This window comes from Ranitomeya imitator, chromosome 4 (assembly GCF_032444005.1).
Source record: "Ranitomeya imitator isolate aRanImi1 chromosome 4, aRanImi1.pri, whole genome shotgun sequence".
Classification (NCBI taxonomy): Eukaryota; Metazoa; Chordata; class Amphibia; order Anura; family Dendrobatidae; genus Ranitomeya; species Ranitomeya imitator.
The window spans coordinates 264,623,883-264,644,553 of record NC_091285.1 but is presented as its reverse complement, the minus strand read 5'-3'; the positions used below and the strand labels follow the sequence as shown (position 1 = coordinate 264,644,553).

Below are 20,671 nucleotides of genomic sequence, written 5' to 3'. Positions count from 1 at the left end.
GAATTTTTATATGTATAATGCATTTTCAAGCTGCTATAACTGTGTTTAAACTACTTTTTGACCATTTTTATCAGCTGTTGTAAAATAACGTGCTCATGTCATACATCTGTTTGCTTGACTTCATTAACATTATTATCTGTGATTAAAAAAACTCTGCTGATATTTTATAATATGTTTTTCAGTATTTAGTGTTCCTGTCACGTATTGTTTTATTTAAAACATCAGAACATTTGACAAAATAACAAATTATTTTTTTAAATATTACAAAAACTAGAGATTTAAGGGCTTACAACATTAAGTACAGGAATATCAGTTATCCAGTCTATACAATACAGCTTCCTGCTCAACACATGAGCAAGTCTTGGGCAGACAGGCACCAATATACTAGGAAATACCCAGCATCCATAAGAGAGCAATATATGACATTTAATAATTTATTGAAAAAAGCAATAAAAAAAGAACCATGGCACCTTTAGAGTGTTTGGCCTATGCATTTTACACATAACAACAATAATCATTTGCTTCATCCTCTGCAAATCTCTTCACTGGCTTCCATTCTCTCAGCGTATCCAGTTCAAATTACTAATACTGACCTTCAAAGCCATCCATAACCTGTCTCCTCCATATATCTCTGAACTAATCTCCCGATATCTTCTCTCACGTAATCTCCGGTCCTCATAAGACCTCCTTCTCTCCTTCACACTTATTCGCTCCTCACCCAACCGCCTCCAAGACTTCTCCCGAACATCCCTCATCCTCTGGAATTCTTTGCCCCAACACTCTGACTATCAACCACATTCGGATCCTTCAGACGGAACCTGAAAACTCACCTCTTCAGGAAAGCCTACAGCCTGCACTGACCCCGCTGCATCCTCGCCACTACCGAAGCTACCGCCTCACCAACACCGGAGCTCCTGCAACCCTCAACCTACTGTCTCCTTCCCCACCATCCTGTAGAATGTAAGCCCGCAAGGGCAGGGCCGTCACCCCTCTGTATCAGTCTGTCATTGTTAGTTTGTTTACTGTAAGTGATATCTGTAACTTGTATGTAACCCCTTCTCATGTACAGCACCATGGAATCAATGGTGCTATATAAATAATAATAATAATAATAATAATAATAATAATAATAATAATAATCATAGCATTAGAATAATATTTCATTGTTTTTAACCCTTCCCAGCCTTCTATTTGAAGTCAGAAGAGAGCTAGGAGCATAATCAACATCTCTTAATGTTAATCAGGGCTTTTTTGCTTATCTTTACATCAAGCTAATATTTAGTGATATAATTTTGAGCTATTGACAAATTTTAGTAACAATATTATACGTCTACTTTGTTATTGGCACATCATAAAGGGGATTACATGCGGGTGGCCAGAGAGCAAAATGTGACAACTAACCTAACCAATGGCATTAGCCCAATATACATTTTTAATTGAATAGCTGATGCATTTGGGAAAGCACCTTTATAGTAACCTAAACTGGAGCATCCCCATGACATCAACCACTTAAAGTGAATCTGTCAGTAGGATCGTCTTTCCTGAGCCGTGTATATGGGCGTGCAGGTCATAGGTAGCTGAATGAAATGATACCTTGATATCTACAAACTGATATATCAGAGAAATATATGTTTTTATTATATGTAAATGAGCTTTCCAGGCTATGGGGCAGATACTGATATGCATGAGACACTGCCAACAGAGATTATTTTATATGAAAGGAAGCATTATAATTGTGAAGTATAATGGCCAATCTATGCTCATTTGATCTCACTGCAGAGCTGTGTGTGGTTATAACTGGCACAACTGCAGGTTCCTGTCAGCTTCAGCTTCCATCTTATAGACAGCCAGTGTTGTAAGATGGTTACAATAAAAAAAGAGCTCAAGAGCTGAAAAAAACTGTGTTTAATAATTAAGCTGATGGTCTGATCCCAAAATTAGTATGTATACATGTGTAGGATAAAATATAACTTTTACTAGATACTCTAAAACCAATAATCACAAAAAAGTGCAAGGTGCATGACATACAGTAGACAAACATACAAACAAAAAGGTGGATTGCGCTATGAGTCCTAACTAGAAACCAATTGCGGCATAGTGAATAGACTCTCGGTTTCTGATAGATATATTGCACAATAATATTACTTAATATTCCTATTATTATGGTATCCTGTTCAAAGACAGCAAATAGGATCTAGCAAAACTAGTGCAATAACCACTAAAGTAACACACACCTCAGATTATAGGTATGGAAAACCACTTTCCACGAACCTAGTGGGCATGGTTACTTGTCAGACCACTACAGGGTTTTAGCCCCAGTGCATCAACAAAAAGCATAAAGTATATATACTACAGCCTGGGGTTAATCAGTGAATTCTTAGCTGCCAACAATATCCGGTATTAAATCCACCAAAAATATTGATTATCATTATTTAGCATGTCCAAGTATCCATTAATGTGACTGGTACAAATAAAGAACGGCCTCACCCGCTTAGAATCATGCTACATCACGATGTTCAGTTCCATTAGTGGCGGTGGACCTCTTCCCCTCCTGTCCTGACGTGTTTCGTTTATACTCCTCAGGGGATATTGTTGGGGTTATCGTCTGACTACCATCCAGCCGACGCTGACATCCATGCACGTGGTGAATAGGATGTAAGCCGGCCATGGTTAAAAAGTGGTTTTCCATATCTATAATCTGAGGTGTGTGTTACTTTAGTGGTTATTGCGCTAGTTTTGTTAGATCCTATTTGCTGTCTTTGAACAGGATACGATAATAATAGGAATATTAAGTAATTTATTGTGCAATATATCTATCAGAAACCAACAGTCTATTCACTATGCAGTAATTGGTTTCTAGTTAGGACTCATAGCGCAATCCACATTTTTGTTTGTATGTTTGTTTATGTCATGCACCTTGCACTTTGGTGTGATTATTGGTTTTAGAGTATCTAGTAAAAGTTATATTTTATCCTACACGTGTATATATAAAAAATTGTGTTTGCAAGAAGTCAAAGTTCAGTTCTCCTGTTCTGTGTTAGTTACTTTTCTCACACTGGTAACTCCTCCTTTTATTTAAAATTAGCTCTGGAGACAGTTTATAAGCTTCCATCTTATAGACAGCCAGTGTTGTAAGATGGTTACAATAAAAAAAGAACCCAAGAGCTACAAAAAACTGTTTGCAGGAAGTCAAAAATTAGCTCTGGAGACAGTTTACAATGCAGATTATTATCTGCCCCATAGCCTGGAACAGCTCATTTACTTATAAGATGTATATGGATTTCTCTGGAATAAAGCAGATTGCAGATGTCAAGTTAACATTTTATTCAGCTATTATGACCTGCATGCCAATATACATGACTTATGAGGGTTGATCTTACCGACAGATTCCCTTTTTGTCTGAGAGCAGCATGATGTAGGAAAAGATAAGCTGAATCCAACAATGTATCACATAAATTACTGGGCATACTATAATAATTGTGGCAGACGTTACACAGGACTGCCCATGCTGGGAATTCTATACAGCCACTGCGTATATTCCTCTTCTGGACAATTGAATGGACTGCTTCTTTTGACTTTATATTTGGGCCTTTCGGCTACTGGAAACTCCCCTGATGAATCTTCATGACCGGAGAAGAAACGCGTAGAGAGAAGTACTACATTATATATGGTAGGGGGAGTCCATAGTAGGGCACATTTGGGCCTGTCCTTGTGAGGACAGGAGTCATTGCTGGGGCACGACAGGGGTTTAGTAAGAAGGTCCCCCGTCCCCCTTGTTGTTACACCCTACATCTATTGGACCCTCCCAGGGACCTTTCTTCATCGGTATGGGTACCCTGCGTCCATAATTGGTGAGACCAAACCAGTTTTTTATTAGAGCACAGTTTTCGGCGTGAGCACTATTATTATTTTTTGTTGTATTGTTTTGTCCATGTTTTAATAGTATTAGTAAAAGTTACGTTTTAGTTTATTGGGTTACACTCTTCTAGCTGTTTTCTACTATTCACCTCAAGAGTTATGCAACAGCTTGGTTATTCTAAGCTGTAGCTGCTATATTATTCAATTATAGTTAGTTTCATATTAGAAGTATTTTTATTAGTATGTTCATTAAGCAAATGTCTGGAAAGACTGTGACACGTAATGCCGTATTTCATGTTTTGCTTGTGACCAATCATTCTGTTATGTATGTCTTGAGTTGTATGTCTTATATATTGTAATCTGCATTTACATTCCAGTAAATAGTGTGAGATGTTGGGAACATAAATACTTAGCGACCATATTTTAGTTAGGGTAATTCCATTATCCCACCTAGCATTATTGTATTGCTTCTTTTAGCTCCCAATAGTGGGGACGTTTATATAGGCTCGGGCTGTCTTATGGATGGTTTATAACTATTACATGTGTCAGTAGGTATCTGGGTTTTGAATTTGCCTATGGCAGTTTAGTCCCTCTTTTTGTGGACTCTGCACCTTTCTTGGCTTGTAGCATAATGTATTTTTACATGTTTTAAAATGTGTCCTTAATAAAAATTGTTATATTTGTATCAAGTACCATAGTGTGGATCAAGTTTATTTTTCTGGTCACACTGTTTGTGAGGGATACAATCTATAAAATCCATGTATTCACTTTATTTGTCATGTAATGGCAGCTCCATTTTAATTAAGGTAATTTTTTCAGCCATCCGATAGACGCTACTGCACAGGTGCCATCTTGATGGAGCTATTTTTTTTTCTCTAGCAAAATAGCACTGACGGTTTCGCCTGCGCAGTAGCATTTATCTCAGTTCGAATGATGCCACTGTGCAGGCGCATCCACTGGCGCTATTTTGCTTAACATAATTTTTTTATGAAGAAATTTATATGACAAAATGAAATGAAATGCATTTGTTTGAAAAATATATAAAGAATTAGAGGTCAATTTAGATTAACCCCATAGTGATAGAGCCAATTTGGTACTTAATGACCAAGACAATTTTTACAATTCTGACCACTGTCCCTTTATGAGGTTATAACTCTGGAATGCTTTAACGAATCCCGCTGATTCTGAGATTGTTTTTTTAATGACATATTATACTTCATATTATTGGTAACATTTCTTCGATATTACTTGTGTTTATTTATGAAAAAAATGGAAATATGGCAAAAAGTTTAAAAATTTTACCATTTTCAAACTTTGAATTTTTATGTCCTTAAATCAGAGAGTTATGTCACAAAAAGTAGTTAATAAATAACATTTCCCACATGCTTACTTTACATCAGCACAATTTTGGAAACAAAATTTTTTTTGTTAGGAAGTTATAAGGGTTAAAAGTTGACCAGCTTTCTCATTTTTACAACAAAATTTACACAACCTTTTTTTTAGGGACCATCTCACATTTAAAGTCACTTTAAGGGGTGTACATGACAGAAAATACCCAAACTTGACACCATTCTAAAAACTACACCCCTCAAGGTGCTCAAAACCACATTCAAGAAGTTTATTTACCCTTTACGTGCTTCACAGGAACTGAAAAAATGTGGAAGGAAAAAATGAACATTTAACTTTTTTTTGCAAAAATTTTAAATCAGAACCAATTTTTTTTATTTTCACAAATGTCAAAAGAGAAAAGGAACCACCAAGTTTGTTGTGCAATTTCTCCTGAATACGCCGATACCCCATATCTGGGGGGTAAACCACAGTTTAGGCGCACGGCAGAGCTTGGAAGAGAAGGAGCGCCGTTTGACTTTTTCAATGCAGAATTGGCTGGAATTGAGATCGAACGCCATGTCGCATTTGGAAAGCCCCTGATGTGCCTAAACAGTTGAAACCCCCCACAGTAGACAACATTTTGTAAACTAGACCCCTTAAGGAACTTATCTAGATGTGTGGTGAGCTCTTTGAATCCCCAGGTGCTTCACAGAAGTTTATAACGTAGAGCCGTGAAAATAAAAAAATCGCATTTTTTCTGCAAAAAATGATCTTTTAGCCCCCAAATTTTTGTTTTTACAAGGGTAACAGGAGAAATTTGATCATGAAAGTTGTTGTGAAATTTGTACTGAGTACACCGATATCCCATATGTGTGGATTAAACACTGTTTGGGTGCACGGCAGGGCTTGGAAGAGAAGGAGCACGTTTGACTTTTTCAATGCAGATTTGGCTGGAATTGAGATCAAGCGCCATGTCGTGTTTGGAGAGCCCCTGATGTGCCTAAACAGTAAATAAAAACACAAGTGACACTATTTTGGAAACTAGACCCTTTAAGGAACCTTTCTAGATGTGTGGTGAGGTGAGCACTTTAAACCCCCAAGTGCTTCACAGAAGTTTATAATGTAGAGCCTTGAAAATAAAAAATTCACATTTTTTCTACAAAAATGATTTTTTTGCCCCAAAATTTTTATTTTCACAAGGGTAACAGGTGAAATTTGACCATGAAAGTTGTTGAGCAATTTGTCCTGAGTACGCCGATAACCTATATGTGGGGATAAACCACAGTTTGGGCGCATGGCAGAGCTTGGAAGAGAAGGAGTTCCGTTTAACTTTTTCAATGCAGAATTGGCTGGAATTGAGATCGGACGCTGTGTCGTGATTGGAGAGCCCCTGATGTGCCTAAACAGTGGAAACCCCACAAGTGATGCCATTTTGGAAACTAGACCCATTATGGAACTTATCTAGTTGTGTGGTGAGCACAGTGAACCACCAAATGCTTCACCGAAATTTATAACGTAGAGACGTGAAAATAAACAATTCTTTTTTTCCTCAAAAATGATTTTTTAGCTCGCAATTTTTTATTTTCTCAAGGGTAACATGAGAAATTTGACCACAAAATTTATTAGGCAATTTATCCTGAGTACGATGATACCCCATATGTGGGGAGGACCACTGTTTGGGCTCCAGGCAGAGCTCGGAAGGAAAGGAGCGCCGTTTTGGAATGCAGACTTTGATAGAATGGTCTGCGGGCGTTATGTTGCATTTGCAGAGCCCCTGATGTACCTAAACAGTAGAAACCCCCCACAAGTGACCCTATTTTAGAAACTAGACCCCCAGGGAACTTATCTAGATGTGTGGTGAGTATTTTTAATGCACAAGTGCTTCACAGAAGTTTGACACAGAGCTGTGAAAATAAAAAATAATTTTTTCCACAAAAATGATTTTTTAGCCCCCAATTATTTTTATTTTGGCAAGGGTATCAGGAGAAACTGGATGCCAAAAGTTGTTGTCCAACTAGTACTTAATACACTGATGCCCCATATGTGGGAGTAAACCACTGTTTGGGCGCACGGCAGAACTCAGAAGGGAGAGAGCACCATTTAACTTTTTGAATGCAAAATTGGCGGTCTCATTTGGAGACCCCCTGATGTACCTAAACAGTTGAACCCCTAATTCTAACTCCAACCCTAACCCCAACACACCCCTAACACTAATCCCAAACCGATCCATAATCCTAATCACACCCCTAACCCCAAAAAAACCCTAACCCTAATCCCAACCCTAACCATAACCCTAATCAAAGCTCTAAACCCAACACACCCCTAATCCTAATCTCAACCCTAACCTCAAACCTAACCCTAATCCCAATTCACCCCTAATCCCAACCCTAACCTTAACCCTAATCCCAAACCTAACCCTAATCCCAAACGTAACCATAATGCCAACCCTAACCCTAATGCCAACCCTAACCCTAATCCAAACCCTAATCCCAACCCTAATCCCAACTCTAACCCTAACTTTAGCCCCAACCCTAGCCCTAACCTTAACTTTAGCCCCAACCCTAACCCTAACTTTAACCCTAACCCTAACTTTAGCCCCAACCCTAACCCTAACTTTAGCCCCAACCCTAACCCTAACTTTAGCCCCAATTCTAACCTTAGCCATAACACTAGCCCCAACCCTAACCCTAACTTTAGCCCCAACCCTAACCCTAGCCCTATCCCTAACCCTAGCCCTAACCCTAATTGGAAAATGGAAATAAATACTTTTTTATTTTATTATTTTTTCCTAACTAAGGGGGGATATGTACATTTTTATTTTGATCACTGTGATAAGATCTCAGTGACCAAAATAAAATGAGAGGAAGAATCTTCCTCTGCTGGCCGGCATATCATGGCAGGTGCACTGCGCATGTGCCTGCCAATTCTTCCTGGAGGAAGATGCCAGCGGCAAGGAGACCCAGGGACACCGGTAAGTATAACAGGGTCCCCAATCTCCCTATTCCTCTGTCCTCTGATGTGCAATCACATCAGAGGACAAAGAATAACACACCGCATTTTTTAAAAAATTGGTTATTTACTGGCGATCACAAAACAGGGGTCGGTAAAAACCGACCCCGATCATGTTCTTAGGGGTCTCGGCTACCCCCGGCAGCCGAGACCCCAAACATCTTCCGGGTGCCGGCCGGTGGGTGCACTGCGCTTGTGCCCGCCATTTTTTTGCCAGAAGAAGATGGCGGCGCCCATGAGGAACCATGAGGAGCACCGGGGGAGACGGGTGATTATCGGAGGGCTATCAGGGACCCCATTTCTCTGTCCTCTGATGTGCGATCACATGAGAGGACAGAGAAATTAAATGGCAAATCGCTTTTTTTTGCGACCGCCAGGAAACGGTTAATTACCGGTGATCACAACTCGGGGGTTGGTAAAAACTAACCCAAATCTTGTTCTCTGGAGTCTAGGCTACCCCCGGCAACTGAGACCCCAGAGAAAATCCGACTCTGGGGGGCGCTATATACTTTTTCCACAGCGGTGGTTTAAGTACCCTTAACTGCCGCCGTTAAAAGGCGTATCGGCGGTCGTTAAGAGGTTAATTAAACTTTAAATATATTTACACTTTCCAGCTATGGATCGGTTTACAACACTTAACCTTCTAGACTATTTGGTATTACCTATGAATTGACCTTTTATCACATGCCAGTATTAACTCATTTTATGCTCACTTTAAACCACAATAAGGAATTTTATGGAAATAATACAATCAACCCATTAACCAATCTATGCCAATGTCCTCAATTAACTCCAACTCCCTGATAAAATGTCCTGTATTTTGTCCTGCCATAATTCCTTTTTAGCAACTCAGCATCTATTTAAAATAGTTCAAAGAAAATCCAGTAGTCCAATATTTTAAGTGTTTGGTACATACACCTCTTTTTTTTTTTCATTCAAGCGATGTCCAAGGCAGTAGAATTTTAGGAATTAAATAGATTTTAAGACACTAATTTTCTTTGCTTATATCTATACTTATATGTTGCAATGAGTATTATATCTTGTAAAACAATGAAGGTGAAAATGATTTGCCTATATAGCGCACAATATTAGACAGGCATTATTTTTCATGCATGCAATACAAAAAAATTGCATCTTTATTTCAACCTTAAACAGCAGAACATCCATAGACAGACCACAGGGGAAATAAAATAACCAGAACAAACTCTTATTATCATTCTCAAATATTCGCCACTGCTATGTATTCATGGTAACTGTTTTATTTGATTTTCTTTTTGATGTAGATCAAACAGTCAATGTAAATGTAAAAAGCATGAAGAGAACAAGTGTCAATAAAAAGAATAGGTGAATATTCACATTAAAAAAGATTCAAAGGGACAGAGTGACAGGCATCCCTTTTTTACTGATGAATGTCAGAAAGAATAATTAATATCTGGAAGATCACTTGATAAGTTTTTAGATGAAGATTTTAAATGCCTCCAATATGTTACTTGCCTCTCAAGAACAAGGTTGTTTTACTATTTGCAGAATATCTTCACACCAAACTTTACAATGTAATATTTAATCTATATAATTCTTTAATTTTCAGGGCCGGATATCTGACACAAAATATCCCTCTAGAGATTATAAGATACCTTTCTGAAGAAAAGGATTTTCTTCCCTGGCATGCAGCAAGCCGAGCTCTTTATCCTCTAGATAAATTGCTGGACCGGACCGAGGACTACAGTATATTCAGTGTAAAAGATAAACTATTTCCTATTATAAGTTTAAAACCTTGGTTTACTGAAGCATTCATTATTTAATTTTTGGTCTTTTTTTAAGGTTGTTTTATAGAGAATCTTGCATCAATGTATTTTAGGGAAAATATATCACTTTTGTATGCCAAGTTCAAATAAAGACAATATTGAGAATGTAAAATAAAAGAAGATCTGATGAAGACAGCAGAGCGCCATTGAAACACTGTGTCGATTATCTTTCAATAAAGCTCTGCACTAAAAAAAATTTTTTTTAAAATTTTTTTATTGCTTCCACCATTTTCAGCTCAGCGCTCCTCACCAGACCACGATTTTGTTTCCCATAGCTAATATTGAGAATGTGGCCTACAAAAGGGATAATTTTCCCAATGTATCATAAAAACAATGCTCATAAACGAAAAAGAGAATTGTAACTGTAAAATGGAAACATAACTCTGGAGCCTCCAGGCAAATTTGTTTTTTTACAAAGTGAGAGAAACTGCATTAATTGTGGAGTCAGACATAGAAAACATCTATGGTCATAAAAATGTAGCATTTTATCATTGTGCTCTTACTATGTTGATGATCTGTGCTTTTCAGGAATTTTCAAATCTAATATACAGTATATCAAGCACAAAAAAACTTGAAAATCAAACAAAAGGCTAAAATATTAAATAAGCTGTCCAAGCTTAAAATGTAAGTCTGCAGTTACTTCATGTGACTGTAAACTTCTGAATCCTGATAGCATGTGACAGCCTGCTGTTAGGATTCACCAGCACTGCCAGTAGGAGTGGGTGATCATGTGACTGCATGTATGCGATTTGCATACTTAGAGAGGATGATCACGTCTAGTCGGCATGTGACTGCATGTATACGATTTGCATACTTAGAGAGGATGATCACGTCTAGTCGGCATGTGACTGCATGTAGGCAAGTCAAATACTTTGGATCACATGACCTCCTGCTTGCAGCAGTAATACTAGTGAATACTGACACCACATGCATTCTCAGGATGCAAGTCTGCAATCACTAAAGGTACCTTCACACATAACGATATTGTTAACGATATCGTTGCTATTTGTGACGTAGCAACGATATCGTTAATTAAATCGTTATGTGTGACAGCGACCAACGATCAGGCCCCTGCTGGGAGATCGTTGGTCGCTGAATAAAGTCCAGAACTTTATTTCGTCGCTGGACTCCCTGGAGACATCGCTGGATCGGCGTGTGACACCGATCCAGCCATGTCTTCACTGGTAACCAGGGTAAACATCGGGTAACTAAGCGCAGGGCCGCGCTTAGTAACCCGATGTTTACCCTGGTTACCATGCTAAAAGTAAAAAAAAACAAACACTAGATACTTACCTACAGCTGTCTGTCCTCCAGCGCTGCGCTCTGCACTCCTCCTGTACTGGCTGTGAGCCGGAAAGCAGAGCGGTGACGTCACCGCTCTGCTTTCCGGCTCCCAGACAGTACAGGAGGATAGCAGAGAAGCAGAGCGCAGCGCTGGAGGACAGACAGCGGTAGGTAAGTATGTACTGTTTGTTTTTTTTTACTTTTAGCATGGTAACCAGGGTAAACATCGGGTTACTAAGCGCGGCCCTGCGCTTAGTTACCCGATGTTTACCCTGGTTACCGGCATCGTTGGTCGCTGGAGAGCGGTCTGTGTGACAGCTCTCCAGCGACCAAACAGCGACGCTGCAGCGATTCGGATCGTTGTCGGTATCGCTGCAGCGTCGCTAAATGTGAAGGGGCCTTAAGACTGCAGGCTTTCATTGCAAGCATGTACAACCCCTTTAATCATTCTAAGGGAGCTGTCCACTACTTGACAACCACTTCTTAGTAGCTCTAATCTGTTGCAGAAAAAAACTGCATACTTACTTTCCTCTCCTACTCTTTTACTGCTGTAATCTTCTTAATTCATTCAAGTGGACTTAGTAAGTAAGTAAGCAGTTTTTTTTTTATTTTGTTACCTGACTTGAACAATTAAGTGCAGATTGTCTAGAAGATGCAACTAGTTTAAGAAAACAATCTATTTCATAATTTTATTACCATTTTGCCTATTAAAATTGTATTTATTCTATTTTGCTTTTAAACATTATGGACCTGATCCACCAAGATCAGCCTTCATGAGAGGGTGTGTTGCAGTCAGAATTTCCTGACTCATGAAAAAGAGTGTTAACCCCTTCATGACCTTGGGATTTTTCGTTTTTCCGTGTTCGTTTTTCACTCCTCTCCTTCCCAGAGCCATAACTTTTTTATTTTTCCGTCAATTTGGCCATGTGAGGGCTTATTTTTTGCGGGATGAGTTGTACTTTTGATCGACACCATTGGTTTTGGCATGTCGTGTACTAGAAAACGGAAAAAAAATTCCAAGTGCGGTGAAATTGCAAAAAAAGTGCAATCTCACACTGGTTTTTTGTTTGGCTTTTTTGCTAAGTTCACTAAATGCTAAAACTGACCTTCTATTATGATTCTCCAGGTCAGTACGAGTTCATAGACACCAAACATGACTAGGCTATTTTTTACCTAAGTGGTGAAAAAAAATTCCAAACTTTGCTAAAAAAAAAAAAAAAAAAAAAAAAATGCGCCATTTTCCGATACCCGTAGCGTCTCCATTTTTCATGATCTGGGGTCGGTTGAGGGCTTATTTTTTGCGTGCCGAGATGATGTTTATGATAGCATTTTGGTGCTGATACGTTCTTTTGATCGCCTGTTTTTGCATTTTAATGCAATGTCACGGCGACCAAAAAAACGTAATTCTGGCGTTTCGCATTTTTTTCTCGCTACGCCGTTTAGTGATCAGGTTAATGCTTTTTTTATTGATAGATCGGGCGATTCTGAGCGCGGCGATACCAAATATGAGTAGATTTGATTTTTTTATTCATTTATTTTGATTGGTGCAAAAGGGGGGTGATTTAAATATTTATTTTTTTTTTTTCACTTTTTTTTTTACTTTTACCATGCTTCAATAGCCTCTATGGGAGGCTAGAAGCAGGCATAGCACGATCGGCTCTGCTACATAGCAGCGATCATCAGATCGCTGCTATGTAGCAGAATTGCAGGTGTGCTGTGAGCGCCGACCACAAGGTGGCGCTCACAGCTGCCGAGGATCAGTAACCATAGAGGTCTCAAGGACCTCTATGGTTACTATTCTGAAGCATCACCAACCCCCGATCATGTGACGGGGGTCGGCGATGACGTCATTTCCGGCCGGGCGGCCGGAAATGGTAGTTAAATGCCGCTGTCTGCGATTGACAGCGGCATTTAACTAGTTAATAGGTGCGGGCAGATCGCGATTCTGCCTGCGCCTATTACGGGCACATGTCAGCTGTTCAAAACAGCGGACATGTCCCGGCTTTGATGCGGGCTCACCGCGGAGCCCTGCATCAAAGCAGGGGATCTGACCTCGGACGTACTATCCCATCCGAGGTCAGAAAGGGGTTAAACAATGTCAATGGAGATTGAAAAAAATTCTTAAAAAACCTTTGGTATCAGAATCTGTTGAAGATTTGCTCTATCTGAAACGGCCATCCACAGCACTGACCACATTTTCCTGCATCCATGTTTTTATTGTGATGCGAATTAATCATACTCCATCCCATGCTGGAATAAGAGTTGTGGCATAGTGAATGCCGCTGCTCATCATGAATTTGAGGAGAAGTGGTTGTCACACACCTGTTCTGCCCCAGCCACAACCACTTTGTCAGCGCTGGGAGATACTGGAGTGAGAATGGCAAAAGTTGCAAAATTGCAACTATGTGTTTCCCCTAATTTTGTGACTTTTCAAAACTTTTACATCATAATTCTGTCATGAAGGAATTGGCCCTGTAACTGTATAACAAGAGACAGATTAGATAGGCTAATAAATATAATGGATTTATCATCATACCATACCATACCATCATACAACACAAACAAATTAATTTATTAATTTTTATCTTTTAAAAAATTTAAAACTTCTACTACTGTATATGCTCGTGTATAAGCCAAGTTTTTCAGTAGGAGAGGCGGGTCACAGGAGGCAGGAGCCAGCGGCTGCGGCTAAAGCCTGTTCCCCCTGCTAAAGATAAGTGAATACACTGGCAAATAATATTCATTTCTCTTATAGCACGCACAGTTACATCTACAGCTGACGTCCTGACATCCTACTTACCATCCCTGCACTCCCTCGCAGCATCTCATTCTGGCTTACAGCAGCTCCTGCGGCCAGGCGATCACATGTCACTGCTCATTAAGGAAATGAATATTCATTCCATTCAACACCTATGGGAGTGGACAGGTGAATATTCATTATCTTAATTAGTAGTGACACGTGATTGCTCAGCAGCAGAAGTTGCTGGAAGCCAGAACAAGATGCTGCGAGGTCACGCAGGGAAGGTAAGTAGGAAGTTTTATTTTTTTGAGTGTGTTTTTCTCATGGGAGCCATACATACATGGATGGGGATAAGTAGCTATGCATACAAGGATGGTAAAAAGGAGCCTTGCATACAAGGATGGGAGTAAGGAACCATGCATACAAAAATGGGGATGAGGAACCTTGCATACCAGAATAGGGATTAGGAGACAATGCATACCCAGCTTTTACTCGAGTCAATATGTTTTCCTGGTTTTTCGAGGCAAAATTAGGTGCCTCGACTTATACTCGGGTCGACTTATACACTAGTATATATGGTAAATGAATCCTTCAATGTCTCCATCACTATCAAACTGCTACTGGTGAGCTGCAAAACCCTACTTCTGCTTTCAAATAATGTACATGATATTACAGACAAATATTCTCATATGTGTAGAAACAATTTACATTATATTGTATTATAAACCACTTGCAAATTAGCCTGGACTAATGCATCTCAGCTTCATTTCACCAAGAATTGACTGGCTTTAGATGCTGTAGTTCTGCTACCCTGGGCAGGAATGACATTCTTGTAGATGACACTGTCATCTTGGGAACAATTTTACTATACCTTCTGGATTATACGAGTATGCAGGCTTCACTGGCACTATAAGCATAATCTCTTACTAACAACATTCTAGACTTGACAAGGCCTGTTAGTTCCACTTCGATTATGCTCATGGAAATATGGTTCCAGCATCTGAAGCTGTACTAGTCTGGGTGAAATTATATCTACTTGTACTAGTCTTAAGGCCCCTTCACATTAAGCGACGCTGCAGCGATACCGACAACGATCCGGATCGCTGCAGCGTCGCTGTTTGGTCGCTGGAGAGCTGTCACACACGCCGATCCAGCGATGTCAGCAGGAGTCCAGCGACGAAATAAAGTTCTGGACTTTATTCAGCGACCAACGATCTCCCAGCAGGGGCCTGATCGTTGGTCGCTGTCACACAGAACGATTTCATTAACGATATCGTTGCTACGTCACAAATAGCAACGATATCGTTAACAATATCGTTATGTGTGAAGGTACCTTAAGCTAATGAGCAGAGATAATCAATTGTTTTGAAACTGAAGTTTGCAAGTTTAACAAATTTTTCGCTGAAATAAAATTGGCATTCAATTGATTTGCCACAGATAATAATAATGCAAAGCTTCCACGTCTCCTAAGACTATATCCAATACCTTTCAAGCTCTTTAACACAAACACAGATTTAGAAATGTGAAAGTGACCTGAATATAGAAACAAATGGTAAGTGTATAGTAACCAATGGCCATTATTTTTGCAAATTAAAAAAAATGGTCTAAAAATTATTCCACTAAGTTATTTGTGAACATGCAGAACACTGATTCAAACCGAAAGTGTCGGTGATAGAAGTGTCATCTTTTTGAATTGCCTGAGATGAGTGATGCACCCTATATTCCATAATGGCCTCCACTTTCTCCCCCACTAATACACTTGCCAGAAGCAAATAATTAAAAAAAAAAATTAAACACTATAATTACTTTTTTACAATCTTTTCACCCCTATATATTCAACATTGTGGCTGATACAATCTTCTACAGTGTGTAAAAAGCTGTAAGGAGTTTTTTTGGTGATTCTCACAAATTGAATTGCACATTGATTGAGTTCACCCGAACCTTTAAATGGAAAAGACATAACTCAAATTCAATTTGCATCTAATCAATTTGCTCATATCTACTAATTAACATATCCACACTATATGACTTGGTTTTTCACATTTGTAAAGATTTACTGGTTAAATGAAAGACATTTTTGAAAGCAGGAAAAAGGTTCTCAAGCTTAATGGTTGTGATGGATGCATGAGGGACCTGACAGATTCCCTTTTCACATTACAACAATATCCCAAAATGCACATAATTATTATTAGAGATCAGAAAATTAATTTCAGTACAATTACTCAACCAATCCTACAATCAAGCGGAAACAAATGCCAAATATATAGAAAACTTTACAATGTAAGCATAGGGTTACTCAATAGCTTATTATTGTCCCAAGCAAAATTATACCAGAGTGATCAGTGTAATGCATACACATTTGCACTATTAATAACCCTCCAACTTTGGTATTGAACTAATATGGAGCACGTGGCGCTTTAATATGTTGGAGACAATGAATAATTAATACCTATCTAACCGAAAATAGTAATACTATCTTTCCCCAAACCAAGTATTGAACCCATATTGACCACTTTGGCACTTATTGTTTGGGATATTAATAAGCAAATGAAGCAGTTCAGTGCTATCATGTGAGCATTATCATTTTACAGGAAGTATTTTTGATATATCAAGGGTCCTCTAGGAAACTGACTTCATTAATTGTTACTTGACATATTTGTTTAAGAGCCACTTTTTTCCCTTGGAACACCCTGGTGATTTATAATAGTTCTTTCTGATTCACTCAATATTAAGATTTACCGTTCACTGTATATAAATATTCTCTATATAGAGTGTAATAATCTATACAGTATTCATCTGATGAGATAATTTAATATTCTGTACTTGCAGATTTTTGTACTTGTATCCCCTATCTTTTAATGTGTATTGTATTGTATATGTTCAATAAAGTATGTAAAGTTTTCTATATATTTGGCATTTGTTTCCGCTTGATTGTAGGATTGGTTATGATACTGAAGTGCCATTAATATAGGCCCAGTAACTGTCTTACTTAAATTCTGCTCAAATAGACTCTTAAGCAAAAACAGTGACAGTGTATTGAACATTTGACTCTCAGGTTTCATATCTCACCATCAACTACTGCTTCGAACATAAGACTGCCATCTTTTTATAGACATTCATCTTGTTTATCTCATACATATATTTGGCTTGCAACTATTTAGGATATGATTAGTTATACAGATTTTTGTCATGTCAGGTCATTGTTACCATTTTGCTCCTTGTGGTGGAAAAATAGTTTTTTTTCCTGTATGCTACAAATTACAACCTATTCTCACATTCCTTAATGGCTCAGTGTGTTATTAGGTTGATTACCAAGTGAAAGGTCATTGGTTCGAGTTGAGGAGCAGCCATAAAGAAGATTCCCCAAGAAAAAAGAAACAGCATTATCCAGCTCATCAATAATGGTCTCTTGGCCATGAAAACAGCATCATGATAGTGCCATGGCAGCTGGAAGAAACTGAAACTAAGTACATCTATCCATTATAAAGCTAACTCATGGACGTTACCCAAAATATCAGAGTCAATAAGTCAGCTCATGAAATGGTCTATCAATTCTGGTGCATTAAACACAGCAGTGGAGGTGGCTGGTTTTATTTGCAATAGTGACAACAGGCTTCCATGCAATCACAGTGCAAGACACATTGCACAAGTCTGCAATGGTGGCCTAAATAAATGTGAGGAAGCCTCGACTTCAATATCAGCATAAGAAGCGTCTACTCGATTTTGCAAAAAAGTATGAAAGGTGGACAGTAGAAGAAGGAAAACAGATGATTTTTAGCAATGAGACAAAATTCAATAAATTAGGCTCTGATGGGTACACATAGGTTGGAAAAAAGTAGCTAACAGATTGATAAAAGGAAGGATGGTCAAAATCAATGGTGGAAGGCTAATTATATGGGGTTGTTTCAGAGCCAAAGGTGTTGAATACTTGACCAGGTTCAATCGTAGTCTCAATGCTGAGCTATATGTGATTATCTTACACAATGAGCTACTTCGTACACTCGAGCACTATGGGTATGAAAGGATGACAATGTTCCAGCATGACAACGGCCTAAAGCATAAGTCGAGATCAGCGAAGAAATGGTTCAATGACAATGAAGTAGAGGTGTTGGATTGGTCCCCAGAGTCCCCTGATCTCAACCGAATTGAACACTTGTGGGCTAGAGTTGAAGAAAAAACTGTATACGTACCCAAGTGCATAGATTAGCTGTTAGGGTTGGCGGATCGCATAAATATAAATTATGATGAAGTGCAATCGCAACCCGGGGTCCACCGTGCAGAGATGGAAAACTGCAGCTTATATTAACAACGGCAGAACACCCAGCGACCGATAGCTAGCTCGCACTGAGTTACACGTCACACAGTGTATAGAACACGAGGCTATGTCACTCGCACACAGCAACAGAATAAATGCTCTGCAATAAAGTTGTGTCACTTTCACACAGTAATGGAAAAGATGCTCTGCAGTAGAGCTGTGTTACTTGCACACAGTAACAGAGCTGGTATGGTGCTAAACACTTACCCTGTTAAACTCACAGGAGAACGCAACCCTCACAGGGGCAAGGGAACTGGTAGTGGACACAATCACAGTGTGTGCACGCACATGAACTCCTCTCCGGAGGTGCCAAAATTCTAAAGGCTTTACGCCTGCCCTGAATTCACCCAAACTCCTCTCTAGAGGTGCCAGAATTCTAAAGGCTATAAGCCTGCCCTGAGCACACGCATACAAGTCCACAATACCATCATGTTCCACACACACATATGATATAAATGATCATAGCATGCCAATGCACGCTCCAGGAAGCCTTTTACACATTCCTTTTCAAGTTCAGTCAGACAGAACCTTGCTTGTGGGCCAACCCAGAGCTGCCACATCACCTGAGTAACTGATTACCGTCCACCAATGAGAGGTCGCCACCTCACGAGCATGCTCAGTAGGGTGATTTCTGAACTTAGCCTCTGGAAAGCATGTTTGCAGCTGCCTATTGCTAGTTACTATAGATTTGGCTGGAGAGCCAGCAGTAACCAAGCAAATTGCCCAAGTCAGGGCAAGATGCTGAGACCAACATCTTTGCTGAGCAGCTCCCACTGCGGCCAAAGCAAAATGGGCGACAGTAGAGACAGACAAGGCTTGGGATCTACCCTGTGCCGTGGGAGAATGCCAGTGCCTACCATCAGCATGCATAAAATTTGGGAACATGAAATAACCAATACCAATAACCAATGACCAATAAGTTTGTAAGCTGTTAGCATTTGACCGCTTGGCTGGGAGCCGGCAAGTTTTTGCGTGCCCCAGCCGGAAGCAACGCTGAGGATGCCGCGGGAAAGGAGGGGGTGGAGTTTTGGGTGATGTCATCAATGGAGGAAGGACGGTGCGCAAAATGAACGCTAAACCAAAGTGTTTCAAGGGACGCCAGCCATCTCTGTCAGGGTGGTTGCCATCTGCGTCTAAGTCCATCCTTATATAGAGGAAGTATCTACCACCCTTTCTTAGTTACAGCTGGGGTGAATGTTTGGATTATTTGGGATTCAATTAGAGGCTGATGAAAGTAAATGGTGGAACATTCACAGACTGAAGTCGACTGATGAGCTAATAAATTAATTCACCAACTGAAATTGACAAAAAATTCAGAAATATAATACAGAAACACTGGCCAATACTGCAGGGTACAAAACATATTGGCGATCTATTATCACATCAACCCAAATTTGTGTATACTAAGGCACAAAACTTGGGCCTCCTACCTGCCCCGTCCACAAAACCAGCAATATCTAATCAAAACAATAATAGCAAACTACCAATGTTGAAAATTACCAGTTTCAAACCATGTGGCAGATGCCCCTAGGAGCATTTTTCGATCCCCATTGGTGAAGTTCCCACACGGAGGGTCCACGAACCATACCATCTAATATTCACCATCTATTGTGACCCAAGTAAGTCCATTTGTACACGAACCATTTTGCCTAACAGGGTCACTACTAAGCCCCACTAAGCTCTATGAATCAAACTCTCTTCTAATTAGTGGAAAATGTACCCCAGGACTACCACATCCTCTATCAATCACCTGGACTACCACATCCTCTAACAAGCACATGGAGTCCAATCCGGATCTCTGGCACAATTATAGTAAGTTTCCTCCTTATAATTCCTGACATTACTCAGATCTAATACTCCCGATAGTACTTGTATATAGAGTAGCGCGATGATTATTACTATCCTATACTAAATTTGGGAACATGAAGAAATGATCTGGGATTAGATTTCGGTTGAGACATTCATGAACATGATTGAGAGCATGCCCAGAATGATTCAGATGGTGTTAAAAGTTAAAGGTGGTTTTAGAAAAAAAATTAAAAAAAAGATTTACATTTTTAGGCACAAAACAGTAAGATTGCAGTGACATGAAAAGAATCTGCATAACTAATCAATTGCAAAATAGTTGCAAATCAAATTTATGCATGACATAGCCAAGATGATAGTCTGAAAATGATGGTAGTATCAGTAGTAGTGGCTGGTGAGATATGGGCTGGTGCCTGAAACTAAAACGTTCAAAACATTTTTACCCCCAGTTTATACTAAAAATATCTGTATCATGAAAAATACTGTTTTGAAAATTTGCTTTGTGCTGATTTAGCAAATTGATTG

The 20,671-nt window shown here is 39.3% G+C and overlaps 1 protein-coding gene across 1 annotated transcript in view; it reads left to right on the top strand.

The window, feature by feature from the left end:
* The window catches only part of TRHDE (thyrotropin releasing hormone degrading enzyme), a 1,712,820-nt gene that overhangs the window by 1,543,334 nt on the left and 148,815 nt on the right, over window positions 1-20,671 (top strand). The window contains exon 13 of the mRNA XM_069764587.1: window positions 9,785-9,932. Coding sequence (XP_069620688.1) covers window positions 9,785-9,932 — 148 coding nt within the window. The remainder of the gene's footprint in view (window positions 1-9,784; window positions 9,933-20,671) is intronic.